Here is a 15,956-nt window from a genome sequence, read left to right as displayed (position 1 = left end):
GCCCCAGCCTCGCCCTCACGGGCGCTCACAGGCAGGCCTGTCCCCGCCAGGGTCCAGCTTGAAAGTCACCTCCACTTGCCCGGCCACCTCCCTCACACCATCACTGAGACACAGAGCACGCTCCCCCACGACCCCCGTGCCCCCAGGTCCCTGGATGGGACCCGGCACCTCCTTGCGTCCCACCCGCCTGACCCACCACGAGGCACCCACGGGGCTTCAAATCAAGTTTAATAAATAAAACAGCAAGGGGGTCAAGGCAGTCGTCACTTCACAGTGTGGTCCTTGGCGGGTCGAGGGAAGGTCGAGCCCGGCCCTGCGGACGGGCTCGAGCCAAAGCCCCCCTTGGTGACACCGGGGCCGGGAGCGCTGCCCTGCCCCTGGAGGACCCCACTCCGATTTGTAAACAGAAACATAAATAAAACGAGGAGGCTGCAGGGAAGGCCCAGGACCCCAAGCTGTCTCGCTGGGAAGCCTCAACAGAAACACGACCTAGGGGGTCAGGGAAACGGGCTGGAGCCGGGCCCCTCAGTGCGGCAGGCGACAGGCCTCGGTACCAAGGGGCTGTGAGTTCTGCGTCCTCAGACCCACGCCCGAGGCTGCCGGGGGCCCCGGGGTGGGGGTGGGGGCATAAAGTGCGGCTTTTCCTGAAGTGGAGAGCGGGTGGACGTCAGGGCGGGGCGGGCCGACATCGAGGTATATGGCTCTGTGCCCCACAGGGTTTGGCACCGAGTAGCAGCTGCCCCCTGAGCCCTGGGCGGGGGCAGCCCGAAGTCCGGCCAGGCGCAGGGAGACAGGCGAGCAGAGTGCCGAGGGTGCCGGCGGAGGCTGCTGGTAGGGGCGGCGTCCGGCCCCACCTCCCCACGTCTCTGGCGGGGCCGGGACGCCTTCCTCGCCTCTGCTGGGTGGATGGGCCAGCCCTCCGCGCCCAGCCGCCCGACGGGTCCCGTGGTGGGCACAGAGGCTGGAGCCAGGCAGCGGTGCTGGTGCGTGTGTGGCGTGGGGAGGGGCCACCGCTCAGCCCGGTCCTTGACGTGCTCTGAGCAGAGGAGCTACCGGAGGCCCGCGAGGAGGGGAGGGTCAGGAAGACTGACAGGCAGGCCTCACGGCGGCCCCAAGTCCCATCTGGGCCACACACGCCCGCCTGTGGCCAGGGATCAACAGGTCATCACGTTACAGCTGCAGGGGGAGAGAGGGAGAGACGGGAGGTCAGTGCAAGCCCAGAGCAAGAGGCCCGGCACGGGACGTGGGCAGGACACGGGCTGGACCGTGGCCCCGCCCCCACAGCCCGCACAGCCGCCCGGCCTCCCCCTCCCGAGGCAGCACTGTCCTCGGTGGCCGCCTGGGGAGGGCTGGGAGGGCGGGCAGCTCGGCAGGGCCGGGAGGAACCTGGCACTGGCCCCGTTTGTACCTTCTTGGATTCTGAGCCACGTGAATGTACTACCTAGCCAGGAAGATAAATGAGCCTAATACAAAACAGAGAATAAAGCTAAAGAACCACTAGCCTGCTCCGTGGGGCCACGCCATCCCCGGGCCCCGGGGGCAACCCCTCCCGCCAGCCTCAGCTTGGCCTGAGGCTGGGGTACAGCAGCTGGGGGTGGGGCGGGGAAGGGCCGCACTCACTGTGACAGGGGCTCCGAGTGCAGCCCAGGGGCTGGGCACGCAGGGTGGGCGGCCAGGAAGGGATTCACATCCCCGATGCCGATGAGTCCAAACTCGGCAACCGACAAAGCCACCTGTGCGGGGGCCACGGCCTCCTCGGGCTCTCCGTCCATATCCCCGTGGCTGGAGATGAGGGGCAGCTCCTCGGGGAGGGCCCCGGGCAGGGCCAAGTCCACAGCCAGCCTTGGGCTGGCACCGGGCTCTGGAGCGGCCGTGGTGGGGGAGTAGAAGGCCGGCTCAGCCAGGGCTGGGGGCCGCCGAGGCAAGGGCACGGCTGAGGGCGCGTCTACGTCCAGCGGCTGGAACGAACAGGGCCCTGGCTCCGAGGACGGGGGGCCGTCGGGGGCCCCCCCAGGCTCGCCGAGACTCCCAGACGTGCTGCTGCCCACACTCGGGGGCTCTGTGGGGGGAGAACACGGCTGTGGCCAGGCCCCGACAACGCCCATGCCCAGCTCCACCGGGTCAAGGGCAACCCGGTACGGCCCGCTTGCCCAAAAGCCACGGTCACCTCAGGCTGTGCCCGGTGCGGGTCTCCAACCTGCCGGGTCCGGCAAAGCCAAGGACCCCTCCTCACAAAACGCTCTCACACAAACACGTAAGACACACAGGGATGCAGAAAAGCCCTGTCACACCGGAAGGGCACACTGAGGCTAAGGGCACCGCCTGGGCAGGTCGTGACCCCCATCTTTTAGGGCAGGACAGGACGCAGCAGGTTCACAGAGAGAGAGGACGTGGACTCGGGGAGCTTCCGCACACGGCCGTGGGGCCAGGCACACGGCCAACCCTCCGGGCAAACCACAGACCCAGCTGGACCCTGGAACCAGGACAAGGGAAGCCCCAGTGTCCAGCTGACCCACAAAGCAGAACCCTTGTCCCCTGAGGTCCCCTTCAGAAACTGCAGTTGCCACCCGGGCTCTGTCCTGCTCTCGCACGGCCCTGGGCCCGGACACCAAAGGGGGCGCAACACCCCCTGGGCTCCCACCTGGGACTGCAGAGGCGCCCCACTTGGGCCCCAGGCCGCACAGGGCACCCCCCCATGTGGAGAGCCAAGTCCCGAGGATGACTCGCGTGTGACACCCTGTGAGACCGCGTGGGGGTGATGAGACGTCGGTCCCCAGACGCCACTCGCTCCTCCGTGTCCGCCACCCAGGTCAGGCCGCCAGGGAGAAGCGCCCCCGAGAAAAGGGGCCACCCCCCACTCACCGGTGCGCATCCGGGCCAGGGGGTCCCGCTCAGGGCCCGGGCCGCTGGCAGTAGCGGGCAGAGGCAGGGGCGGCGAGGAGCGGGGACGGCCAGGGCCATCGGGGTCACCGCCGTCCAGGTCCTGGTCCGCGTCCCTGCAGGGAGAGGGAAGGTGAGGGCAGGGGCTGCCTCGGGCCAGGGCGCCTCCCCCACCGCCCCGCGGGCACCCAGCACGTACGCGGCTCCCGACGGGCCATACTTCCGGCGGCCCAGCCGCGTCTGCTGGGAGAAGTAGTCGTAGCGCTCAGACTTCTTCCACAGGTAGTAATACTCCACGCACTCGCCCACGGACCGCGTGCGCACCTGCGGGCGGTGCCGGTCAGCTTGGCCCCCAGCCCCTTCCCAGCCTGCTCCCCACCACCCCGTGCCCTTAGCTCAGCACCCCATCTCGTGGCCCCCGCTCCGTGCCTGGCCTCGGCTCCAGGCCCACCGTCCGCCTCCCTCGCCCCAGACGCCCCGAGGACGGCCGCACCCACGTGTGCTCTGTTCCTCACGGGCCCGGCGGAGGGGGGCGGGCAACCCCAGCCCAGAGAGCGTGCGGAGCGAGCCCACTGCTCGCTGAGCGTGGGCGTCACTGGTGCTCCAGGGAGCGCCGCCTGCACAGGGGCACGCCGGGTGCGTGAGCCAACTTGAGGGCATGTTAACAACGTAGCACGAAAAGCCAGGCCCGCATCCTGGAAGGCCAGGCTGGCCCCGCAGGCCTGTGTCCAGGGTGAGCGATCGGGGCGTCTTCCCATCTCAGAGGATCACCCGCAGCAAGGCCAGGGCTGCGCCCGCAGCTGACAACCCCCCCCACCGCGGGACCCAACGCCCGTGCCTGGGGAGGGCTGGGACAAGCAGGTGCAGGGGCACCCAGCAGCTGCCCGACCTTCTCACCGAAACCCCCCGTGCAACAAGCCTCCCAGGGCCGGCTTCACGGCAGACCCGAGGCTCCGGTGCGAGACAGGCCACAAGCCCTAAGCTGGGTGGGGGGCGTGCGGCAGACAGCAGGTCAGGACGCAAAGGCAGCAGCCCAGGGGGTTCTGGGGCAGAAGCGGCCTCCGCTATGGGACAGGCGAGGCGGGAGCCGCGGGCGCCGGTCCCAGAGGACCAAGTGCTGCCTGGGCGCGCTGGGCTCGGCCAGGGGGGCACCATACCTGTCCTACAGAAGCCCCGCGAGGGCCCCTCACCCACTCCGACCTCCCAGGGAAGACGCCCAGACCCCAAACGTGAGCCCGGTACCGGCCAGGCCCTGCTCCTCCCCCCGCCGCCTCCCTGTGGGGAGTGGGCAGGGCCAGGGCTGCTGGCCCCAGGGGAACGAGACAAGAAGGGGACGAGGGGCAGGAGTGGGAGCCGCTGCGACAGCGCAAAGGGACCGTCGGGCTCCCAGACGAGCCACGGGCGCCTGGCCAGGCAGTGCCAGAGGTCAGCGTGGGAGTCGCTAAGAGGGAGCCACCGGCAGGGAGCACACAAGCGGGTGTGGGGAGACCAGTGACCCGGCTGGTGTTAGGGACACGGGCCTGGGGAGGACAGGGGGGACGTGGATGTGGAGCAGGGCATGAGGACCTGGCATTAGCAGCCACTTTGGTCACGCCTGTTTGGTGCCATGGTGGGAGAGCATGTGCCCCTGGATGGAGTGAACGTGGAGACCCTCGGTCCCCAAGGCAAGGGGGTGACGGGGGGATCCAGGCGGGGGTCAGCGCTGGGGGACTGGCGGTGGGCACGAGACCCTTCCCCAGGCTGGAACCTTTCCGGGGGATGGGGGAACTAGAGGAAGATGGGCCGGCGAGCCCACCACGAGCCTGGGGCTTCCTTCTGACCGCCCGCTGCGGGAAGACAACAACCGTGCCGGCTCCCCAGCCCTCCCGCCCCAGAGCAGCCCCCAGCAGGCCGGGAGGCGGCGGGCGGGCGGGGCCTCACCTTGTTGGCCTGGATCAGGTGGAAGTTCTTGCCGTGCACACGGAAGCCGTGCTCGAAGTTGCGGCGCTCCTCCTCGCTCCAGGCGCACAGCCCGTCTGCGAAGGTTAGAGGGGGGCGGGCGGGGGGCGGTGGTCAGCGGTCAGCGTGGTCCATGGCGGTGGGGGGAGCGGCGGGGGCCGGGGCTGGGGCCGCGCTCACCTCGGATCACCTTCACGTTGAACCGCAGCCTCCGCAGGGCCTCCTCGGCATTGAAGTTGCATTTCACCAGCTCATACAGTGCCTGGGGGAGGGGAGCCACCACGGCCCAGGACAAGCGGTTTCCCTTGAATTCGTCACAATCACACAACCACGCCGGCCCCCGCCCCACGGCTCCTCCACCCCCAGGGCCGCCCACCTGCTCGCTGTCTTTCACCGCCTCTCCCTCCGGGAGCTGAGGCTCAGCCACCTCGTGCCACCGCCGCTTCGCCGCCCGGTACAGGAACTCCTCCACCTCCCTCTCAGGAAGGATGTTGGGGTCCCAGAGCAGCTGGTCTTCATTCTCATAGACTGCGCAGGAGGGGGCGAGTTCACGTGCCGGCACGCAGTCTGCACCTCCTCTGACCGCCTCCCCAAGAGCATCACCAGCTGGCCAACTCGGCCCCTCTGGAGGACAAGGGCCCATCGGGGGCCTGGGCCTCCACCTCCACGTCTCACAGGGCCAGCTCCGGGCACCTGAGTGCTCGAGGTGGCGGGAAGGCAGGAAGGGGTGAGAGGTCAGTGGGCCCTGAGAAGCCAGTTATCAAGGCCAGCGTCCCAGAGGGGGCAGCAAACTAGCCCAGGCTGGAAGGGGGACTTCTGAGTGTGGCCCATGAGGAGGGGCTGCAGGACAAGCTCAGGGAGGCTAAAGGCAGAGGCCCAAGGGAGCAGCGAGAAGAGCCCAGCCTCGATCAAGCACAGTGGGGAGGCCTGGGTGCCAGCGGCCTCGCTCAGGCAAGAGCTCCCACGGCTGCCCCAGTCCCTATAACCGCAGCATCAGCCTCACACGAGCCACGTGAGAGCAGACCTCCCGGGGAGAGGAGGGAGGGGAGGGGAGGGCAGTAGAGGTCCTGCCCTGGCGGGGGAGGGGGGCAGATGCATTAAGGAAGGATAAGAAAGGGACTCTGGCTGCAGTCTGCTTTGGTGGGGGGGGGGGGGGGCGCGGAGAACAGCCTCCAGCGGGGGGAAGGACGTGGCGGGGAAGAGGCGGAAGGGGGGGTTCAGGGCCAGGCCTGGGAAGACCCCAGTGTCAGCACCTCTTGATTACTCAGGGAAGAACCACAGGGGCCAAAAACTAGACAACACACACAAGCCGAACACCCAGTGCGGTGGCTGAAGAGTGGAACGGCTCCATGCTGGACTCGCTCTTGCGGGGGAACCAGCGACTCTGGGTCTAGCGCCCCTGTAGGCCTGCGGCCACCTCTCTCCATCCGCAAAGTCAACCCCGAGCCCCAGCCCCTCTCTAGAGAAAAAGCAACACCTGCCACCATCGCCGTGTGTCTACCTATGGCGTGAAGGTGAGAGGAAAACCACGTGACAACACGTAACTCCACAAACAGCTGGACATCAGAGTTGGCAGACAGGATTTCAGTATAACTATGATTAATGACTTAGGGAAAGGACAAAATGAATGGAAACCTGGAGAATTTCAGCAGAGAACTGGAATCAATTCAAAAGAATCACAAGGATATTCTAGGGCTGGAAAATGCAGTGCATGAATTATGAACCCACCGGGCAGCTTCAACAGCAGCAGAAGACATGATTAGTGAAATTGGAAAGAATTTCATTCAAAAAATCAAACTGAAGCTTAAAGAGAACATAGCATGGGACATGTGTAAGATGGTCAAGCAACCTAAGACATGTATAACTGAGTCATGGAGGAAGAGGACGAAGCACAGGACCAATTTTGAAGGGATAATGGCCAAGCAGTGGTTAAGAATCCACCTGCCAGCGCAGGGGATACTGGTTCGAGCCCTGGTCCGGGAAGATCCCACATGTTGCGGAGCAACTAAGCCCGTGTGCCACAGCTACTGAGCCTGCGCTCTAGAGCCCATGGGCCACAACTACTGAGCCCACGTGCCACAACTAATGAAGCCCGCGCACCTAGAGCCCGTGCTCCACAACAAGAGAAGCCACCACAATGAGAAGCCCGCACACCGCAACGAAGAGTAGCCCCCGCTCACCGTAACTAGAGAGAGCCCGCACACGGCAATGAAGACCCAACACAGCCAAAAATAAATAAATAAATAAATTTATTTTAAAACACACACACACACACACACACACACACACAGAAAGGAGTCAGTGCAGTGATGCAAGAAAACGAAATAAAACGTAAAAAGATCACAAAGAAAGAAGTAAAGTTATCATACACAAATGATATGATTGTATATGTCTAAAAGTGCAAAAGAATCTACAAGGTAATAAAATCAGTAAGTGAATTTAGCCAACTCACTGTGTACAAGATTACTTAAAATAATAAACTGCATTTCTGCATTTCACAAGACTGCTACAATGAAAACTCTAAAACTGCTGAAAATAAAGAAGACCTAAGCAGAGAAGTAAGCTATGTTTGTGAACTGGAAGTGTCAATATCGTTAATGTATCAATCTCCCCCAAATTAATAAAGAGCCAATGCAACCATAATCAAAATCCTAGCAGGCATTTTTGAGACAAATGACAAGCTAATTTGAAAACTTACGTGGACATACAAATAAAAGTTACAAAGTTGGAGGGTTTGCACCATCTCAGACTAACTTCAAAGCTGCAAGAATTAAGAGAGTGGTAAGGACCCAGGGTTAGACAAGAGAACAACAGAAGAGAAGCCCCAAAAGGCAGATATACATTATGGACATGATTTCTGATGAAGGCACCACTGCAACTCAGTGGGGGAAAGAATGGACGTTTCCATATGCAGGGCTGGGTGTGTGGGGGGGGTCAACCTTGACCCATACCTCCAGCCATACATTAAAAGTAAATTAGATCATAGATGCCAACATAAAAGGGGAAATAAAAGAGCCTATCTTCAAGACCTGCAGACTCCCTAGACAGCACACAAACACATTGTGGTTAAAATAAAGATAAGCTGGATTTCACTGAAATCAGACACCACAGACTGGGAGAAAACATCTGCAGGGCACACAGCCAACCAAGGATGTGCATCCACACAGAAAGGACTCCCCCAAGTCACAAGAGAAAGGCAACCCAATTTAAAAGGGTAAAGGCCTCAGCAGGCACCTCCCAAGAGATACCACGTGGCCAGGAATGGCAAATTAAAGCCACAACGGGGCACAACTCCACACCCGTCAACAAGGCAGAGCACACCAAGCGTTGATGAGGACATGGAGCAACTGGAACTCCCACACTGCTGGCGGCGCTCCACTCGGTGCCTACTGACGACGCCCCAGGAACAAGGGTGTGTGTCCGGGAAGACAACCACCTGGCGAAGCACTGTGAACACTGACCAGCAGGAGGGTGAGCCAACGTGGCACGCGCACACGAGGGAACCCAACACCGCAGCGCACGCGACGCACGCTCACGCCAGTGGGATCGAGAGACAGACAACAAGTCCAGGATGGTGAGCGCCCCGAAGAACAGGGCCAGGCAGAACGCAGAAAGACACACGTCTCTGGAGGGCATGTGGGACGAGCCCTGGACGAGGTGAGGGACTGATGTGTGGGTGACGTGGGAAGAGCCCACACACCCAGGGGAACGAGCGCAGCAGCCCTGGGGGTGGGGATGGGGGGTGGTCCACAGGGCCCAGGACCAGCCAGCAGGGAGGGATGGCCAGTTCCCAGAGTGTCCTGCAGGCTCAGCTGCCCCGGGGAAGTGGCCACCGGACCTGGGCCAGGACCCTCAGGCTCGCTCCGAGGACCTGGGAACGGGCTCTGGCTGGACCCGGAAGTCTCTCCTGGAGGAGTGGGGTTGGCATTTCTCCTACTCCCCGTCCCCCCACCTCCCAGGCCCACTTACTCTTCTCACCCTGACGGTTCGAGTGCAGCTTGCTGAGGTCGGCTTGGAACTGAGGCCCAACCATGATCTCCTGCAAAGGCAAAGGCCCAGGAGAGTCAGGGCAGACGGAGGCCCTGGCGCGCGGTGCTGACGGGGGCTGCAGGCTGCCGCCCAGAGCCAGGCCACCCGGCCCGAGGTGTGAGGGGGGAGGCAGAGGCCAGCTGCGCGCGTGACTGTGTCCAGCGCAGCCAGTCCTGGGGCGGGGGCGGGCGGGCCTCGGGGCTACAGCACTCACTCGCAGTCAAGTCCCAGCCCGGCAGAGGCCCGCGCTGAGGGCGCCGCAGGGTCAGGGCAGCGCACCTTCTTACACTTGTTGGCGGGAAGCGGGTCCTCCTCGGTGTCTGACGAGCTGGAGGAGCCAGGCTCCTTGTCTGCATCAGGCAGGAAGCGGGCTTTGGGGAAAGAGGAGCAGGTGAGGCACCTCCTCGGCCCCGCACGGCCCCCCAGCCAGCAGACCCCGGGGCCTCCGCCCCGCTCTCCATCCACCTGACCCCCACGTGTGCCCCTCCTGAGAAGCGGCTGAGTCCAGGCCCTGGCCGGGTGACAGGGCGTGACGGGCACAGAAGCGGGGGCTCAGGAGGCCGCTCTCTGCTGCAGCCGTAAACCAGGGGCCCAGACCCCCAGCACCTCACGCTGCTGCTGCTCAGGCCACAGAGACGCACAGGGAGTGGGGGGCGCATGGCCCGAGGGCGCTGCCCTGGATCTAACGGACTTTCAGCCACAGGAACCAACATGTTCCCTCCTCACATAAACCAAGGTCACCAGCCTCAGCTCACTGGCAGGGCAGGGCAGGGGAGACGGGTCCCTACAGGGGCTCCAACAAGAGCAGGGCACCCCCAGGGGTCCCGATGTCTGTGCCGCCAGCGGCCCAGGGCCCCTCCTTGCCCCGCCAGCCCAGGGGTAGGAGCGGGTGGGACACCTACATCCACTCTGATTAGGGAAAAGGTCAGAGGCCTCATGGGAGGTCACAGATGGGGTGAGGTCATCGGCTGAGGACTGTGTTTCTTCCTCTTCTTCCCCTGAAAGCAAATCCTTCGCTATTTGTTCCTTTTAACAAGAAAGTAGAGAAGGTTTTTGCAGTTTGTTTTAACGATCTCAAGTAACCCTAACCCGAACGGCAGCGATGGTGCCAACACGGACGAGCCTCCCTCTAGGCGCGCAGGGCTCCCACGGGGCTGCTCTCCCTGCTCCGCGGACGAAGCAATGGCACGAGGGTGGGCCAGCCAGGGGCACCGAGTCGGGGAGGGACACGGCCTCCGCCCGAGGCTGAGGACAGTCAGAGCCCCTCCCTCCTGGCCAGGCCACGACCTGCTCAGGACCTGGAGTGTCTCTCCCTCCCAGAGCCGTCCCTGAGGCCACCCTGACCCTGGGTGTGTGGCCACAGCCAGCAGCACTAGCTATACCCACACTGCCAGGCTCTAAGCCGCGCTTCTGCCCGTCCAGGGCCTTCCTGCCCACCCCTAAAACCGCCCCCTCACCTTGTCCAGGGTCATGTCCGGGAGGTTGGCTGCGGCGTCGCTGCCCTCGCTCTGGTGCTCCGAGATGGGGTCCGAGGGCTCGTAGCCATAGAGGGCCAGCAGCTCGTCAAGGGGCATGTCGCTGCTCTGGGGGGCAGGGCTCTGTCGGCAGGGCTGCTCTGGGGCTCTGCGCCCCCATCCCTGAGCCCGTCAGCCCCACGACCAGTCACAGGGACTCACCCCAGCCAAACCGCAGGCCCAGCCCCTCGTCTAAGGGCCCCTCAATGCCCCAGGAGGGCACCGATGAGATGCCTGAGCCCAGAGGCACCCGCTCTCTGCCCAACGCCCCTGGCCGCGAAGGGCAGAAGCCGGGCGGGCTCCCGTCCACCTCCACCTCCCCGCCCAGGCCTGTGCAAGCTCCACTCAAGCACTGCGAGGACACCCAGTGTCTGGAAATCAACTGTCACCACACGGGACATCAATAAACAAGAAGGGGAAAAACATGGCCCTTTAATTAACGTAAAAAAGGCATCTGGTCAAACCAACATCACTCCTGATTTTTTAAAACCGCCAGTATGCTAAGTAAAGAGATGGACGCCTCATCAATGTAACAGAGAGGCGGCTGACCCTCGCCGCACCAACAACGAACAAGAGGACGCTCGAGGGCCCCACGGCTGCCTAACACTGCTGACACTTGGAGCCACCGCGATATGACAAGAGACAGAAATAAGACCCTTAATTACCGGGAAGGAAGAGACAAAAACTACCACTACCTTCCACTCCGGTACTGCTTTCCAATCCTGTTTCTGCAAACCTCGCCCGCTCAAGGCCAGTGCCGCTGGCCATGCTTCGTCCTGACCCGAGGGTCACAGTCGGCTTCCAGCCTCCTGGACACGCCCTGTCGTTCTCTCACTGTCAACTCCTGCCTGGGGGGCTTCGGATCCCCGCAGAAGACCCCCAGCCCTTCCTCTCGGGTTTCCCTGACCAGGCTCTCTCTTATTCTCACAGCATCCCCGGTGGGGATCACTCACTGTGCTTCTCCCAGTTTCTAACTGTGCACCTGTGGGTGGGGTGGGAGCTGACACGGTGGCTCCCCGGGAAGCGACCTGAGGGAGCAGCACGGGGGCGGCTGGGGCAGCCTCTGAGGTCAGGGCAGGGGCACCAAAGTGCGCGAGCGTCGACGCGTGCTCACTGAGGGCTTCAAGAGATGCCCGTCTCACTGAAGAAGACCCTGCAATTCCTGTGTGACACTACGGATTGTATTAAAGCTCACCCTGAGCGGGTGTCATTTTGATCTTCTGTGGGAGGAAAGGGGAGGTAATGGAGACGGCACCCTGGAGCGCAGGGCTGGCAGACAACTAACTCCCGCCTCCCGCCAGGCACTGGCCAGACGAGTGAGACCACTGACTGCGCTTCTTGACGGAGTAAAACTCAGCCTAAAAGCTTTCAAGCACAAAATTCCAATTTTGGAAAACTTGGACCTGACAGCATGAACTTCATAAACCACAATGCCTGCTGGTAAGGGAATATAAAAGGCAGGTGTTTCTGATTTTGCTTTGGATATTAAATTCTTTCTTTCACTTAATCAGTTTACAAAAATTATATCTGAAGAAATTAATTTTTTTTTTTTTGGCCGTGCCGCATGCCTTGGGGGATCTCAGTTCCCTGATCAGGGACTGAACCGGGGTCACATCAGTGAAAGTGCAGAGTCCTAACCACTGGACCTCCAGGGAACTCCCCTGAAGAAAGTTTAGCTGAGGTAATTTAGCTAATGAATAGCTGATTTTTTTTTTTTTGGTTACTTTTGAGAAGTTCTGAATTCAAGCTGAACTCCTTAAAATTGATTTTTCTTTTTTGAACAGAAGACATGTTTTGGTTATAAGACCAAATGGGCACCAAGTGATACACAGCACCAAGCTAAATAAATGCCCTATGATTACTCCTTAAAAAAACACTCAAGTCCCAGGACTTAAAAGACATCTGGTGAGATCAGTGTTGACATTTAATGGACTGAATGTTTGGGTGTCCCCCCACCCCAAATTGATATGATGAAGCCCCAATGTGACTGTGTTTGGAGATGGGGCCTTTATGGAAATAAATGAAGCTAAATGAGGCCACAAGGATGGAGCCCTGATGCAACAGGATCTGTGTCGTCATAAGAAGAGACACCAGAGAGCTAGCTCTCCCCGAGAGGACACGGCGAGAAGCAGCGTCTGCAGCCGGGAAGCAGGCCCCCACCAGACACAGCCCTGCCAGGCCCTGGTCTGGGACTTCTGGCCTCCAAAACTGCATGAAAATAAATCTCTATTGTTTAAGCAGCACAGTCTGTGGTATTAACAAACGTGTGCTTTCTAAATTTCATACGGTGAACTCTGTGGACATGTGGAAGATTCTATGTCACAGAACCAATATTCACCAAACATCTCATCCATGCAGGTGTCAAGATCACTCCAAGGTCAAGACCAATGGGTCTTAACACCAAGGACAGAAACTTTACTGGATCTGGTTATAGAATTCACTTCACAAAACTACCACTTGCTGCATTTTGGAGCAGCATCAAAGAATATCCACAATTATCTGAAAAGATTGTTAAATACTCCTCCCTTGGGGCTTCCCTGGTGGCGCAGTGGTTGAGAGTCCGCCTGCCGATGCAGGGGACACGGGCTCGAGCCCTGGTCTGGGAAGATCTCACATGCCACGGAGCGACTGGGCCCGTGAGCCATGGCCGCTGAGCCTGCGCGTCCGGAGCCTGTGCCCCGCAACAGGAGAGGCCGCGACAATGAGAGGCCCGCGCGCCGTGATGAAGAGTGGCCCCCGCTCGCCGCAACTAGAGAAAGCCCTCGCACAGAAACGAAGACCCAACACAGCCAAAAATAAATAAATAAATTTATATATATATAAAAAAACTCCTCCCTTTTCCAAGAACAGATCTATATGAGGCTAGATTTACACTTTAACCAAAAGAACAAATCACAACAGACTAACGTGTGCCTTAAAAGACAGCGTTCACAGAGATTTACAAAAATGTCAAACTAGTCTACTCTTCTCCCTAGTTTTTTTTATCTGGAAAATAGTTATTTTTCATTTTCCTAAAAATGTGTTCTTTCTACTAACAATGGGTTTGTCGTATCACCAACATAAACAAAGCTCCTTGAGACCCTCAATAATTTTTAAGAGCACAAAAGGGGGTTCTGGGGGCAAAAAGTTTGAGAACAGTGAGTTCAATGTCCAGCCACCCGCTCGTCCGGAGCCCAGCACCCCATGAAAGCGGGACTGGCCTGGTCCATCCCTTGACCTCAGTGCCCAGCATGGTCTGGCCTGTGCAGACAGAGGGCCAGTGGCACAGGTCGCCTGGCCTGTGCAGACAGAGGGTCAGTGGCACAGGTCGCCGTGGAGTCCGAGGAGCTCGGAGACTAAGCAGACGTAGCAGCTGCGAGGCCCCCTGGACGCCCCGCCCACCGGGTACCTGGGAGACGAAGTCCTTCTCTAGCTCCTCCTCCGGCTTCTCTGGGCCCCGCGCGGCCCCCTCATGCTCCTCCCGGACACCGTAGTTCCGAGACAAGATCTCCGCCAGGTGGAATTGATGGTCCGTGGACCCCATGGACACCACTGTGGGGAGACAGCAGCCCATGTGAGCTCCTCGCCACCGTCCCAACCATTGAGCTTCTGCAGAGGACCACAGGGCGGAAGAAGCCTTGGGGGCCCAGCTGCCACCACAGGGGTGTATGCACGCCCGGCCGGGGTCGGCACGCAGCAGCCCAACCGATGCTCAGCCCTCCTCTGGCCTCGACCCAGCAGCTGGGGGACGTGACCAGATCTGGGGTTTTCCCAAAAGAACCAGGATGTGTTCACTGCTCTCTCTCCATGACTGGTCTTCAATGAGTTGATTTTTAGAAGAAACAAAAAAGGAAATAGCTATGTCTCACTCAACCCCAGCCAGGGAGCAGTGAGGGCCCAGGCTGGACCTGCACGTGGGTCCCGACTGCAGCAGGAGTGGGCAGAGCCACAGGGAGCGGACGGGAGGGGCAGGCGGCCAGCTCAGCGGAGGCGCAGGGCCCCGGGGAGGCAGAGTGCCTGCCCAGCACCGCCTCCTCCTGCAGCCCCCGCCCCCAGCCTGGGCCTGGGCCGGCCAGGAAGGTCTAGGCCAGGAAGGTCTACGGAGGCACTTGGTCTGGACAACAGGAGACAGCCCTGGCCACCCCGCCCGCACGCCCCATCCCAGGGCTCCAGGGGCCGGTGTGCCGTCTCTCGCACCTGCCAAGGCCCGGGCCCCGGGGAGGAAGGTACCTGCTGTGGTCTGCAAGCCGGGCTCCCCGGGGCACAGGCTGTGAGAGAGGCAAGAGGCCAGGCCAGGGCTCCGCCTCTCTAGCGAGGAGGCCTGCGGAGGAGATGAGCAGGGTTAGGGCCACGGCCAGGCAGGGCGGGCGAGGGTCAGAGCCAGCCCCAGGGGCATGGAGCACCAGGTAACAGGAGGCCTCCGCGGGCTGGGGGCGGGGCAAGGCGGGCCAGGTGTGCAGCCGCTCTGGAGTCCAAGCGTCCCTGTGGAGACAGGCAGGGAGGGCCTAGGGCCGGCGGTAGGAACGGCATCCACGGGCACCGTGAGGAGCCTGGGACGGCCGGCCACCAGCAGTGCTGATCACAGCCCAGGACACGGGGCCCAGGTGACCCAGGCCCACACACAGCCCTGGTGCCACACCCCGCAGCCAGGTGCTGACACCACAGCCACTGCACAAGGGACCAGCCTCCGAAACTTTGTCTTAAAAAGGCAAACAGCTGCTATGGAGAAATCTGGCAATTCCTCCAAAAGTAAACAGTTACCAAATGACCCAGCAATTAATTCTACTCCTAGGTACACACCCAAAAGAACCAAAAACATATGTCCATAAAAGGTGTACACACGTGTTCACAGAAGCATGACTTACCACAGCCAAAAGGTGTAAACACCCAAATGCCCATCAACAGGCAAATGAATAAACAAGATGTGGTCCATCCTTATGATAAAATATTACTTGGCCATGAAAACGAGAGAAGCACTGACACTCGCTACCACGTGGACAGACCCTGAGAACACGACGCTCAGTGAGAGAAGCCAGACACAGAAGGACACACGGTGTGTGATTCCACTGATGGGAGACGTCCAGAACAGGCAAATCCACAGACAGACAGTGGGTTCCTGGTTGTCAGGGGCTGGGGAGGGGGTGGGGTGACTGCTGATGGGGTCAGGTGTTTTTCTGGGCTGATGGAATGTTCCAGATAAAAGTGAAGGTCTCAAAACTTTGTGAACATACTAAAAATCACTGAATTAAACACTTTAGATGGGTATATTTTGAAGCACGTAAGTTATACCTCACATTTTTTAAAAGTGCAAATGAAAGCATCATAACAGCTACCACTGGGACTTCCCTGGTGGTCCAGTAGCTGAGACTCCACGCTCCCAACGCAGGGGTCCTGGGTTCAATCCCTGGTCAGGGAACTAGATCCCACATGCCGCAACTAAGAGTTCACATGCTACAACTAAAGATCCCGCATGCCGCAACAAAGACCCAGGGCAGCCAAATAAATAAGTAAATAAACTTTTTTTTTTAATTGTCTTTAAAAAAAAAAGCAACCTGGCTTCCCTGGTGGCGCAGTGGTTGAGAGTCCGCCTGCCGATGCAGGGGACGCAGGTTCGTG

General features: G+C 60.5%; 1 protein-coding gene across 8 annotated transcripts in view; it reads right to left on the bottom strand.

Moving 5' to 3' along the window:
- Positions 1-112: 112 nt before the first annotated feature.
- MIER2 (MIER family member 2) overlaps positions 113-15,956 on the bottom strand; it is a 40,785-nt gene continuing 24,941 nt past the window's right edge. For 3 of the 8 annotated variants that reach the window (XM_055087109.1, XM_055087104.1, XM_055087114.1), the window contains 12 exons: positions 13,750-13,892; positions 10,305-10,430; positions 9,750-9,873; positions 9,127-9,218; positions 8,788-8,857; positions 5,195-5,346; positions 4,999-5,080; positions 4,801-4,895; positions 3,080-3,204; positions 2,863-2,996; positions 1,621-2,059; positions 113-1,176 (listed from right to left, as the gene is read on the bottom strand). In XM_055087109.1, the coding sequence (XP_054943084.1) occupies positions 1,155-1,176; positions 1,621-2,059; positions 2,863-2,996; positions 3,080-3,204; positions 4,801-4,895; positions 4,999-5,080; positions 5,195-5,346; positions 8,788-8,857; positions 9,127-9,218; positions 9,750-9,873; positions 10,305-10,430; positions 13,750-13,884 (1,596 nt within the window). In that variant the 5' untranslated portion in view covers positions 13,885-13,892 and the 3' untranslated portion in view covers positions 113-1,154. Of the gene's footprint in view, positions 1,177-1,620; positions 2,060-2,862; positions 2,997-3,079; positions 3,205-4,800; positions 4,896-4,998; positions 5,347-8,787; positions 8,858-9,126; positions 9,219-9,749; positions 9,874-10,304; positions 10,431-13,749; positions 13,893-14,537; positions 14,696-15,956 lie in introns of those variants that run through there. The other 5 variants (XM_055087116.1, XM_055087099.1, XM_055087100.1 and 2 more) reach the window with 4 other exon arrangements.

This window comes from Physeter macrocephalus, chromosome 2, assembly GCF_002837175.3.
Source record: "Physeter macrocephalus isolate SW-GA chromosome 2, ASM283717v5, whole genome shotgun sequence".
In the NCBI taxonomy this organism is placed as follows: domain Eukaryota; kingdom Metazoa; phylum Chordata; class Mammalia; order Artiodactyla; family Physeteridae; genus Physeter; species Physeter macrocephalus.
The sequence above is the reverse complement of the archived record's forward strand: the minus strand, read 5'-3'. Positions and strand labels throughout refer to the sequence as shown.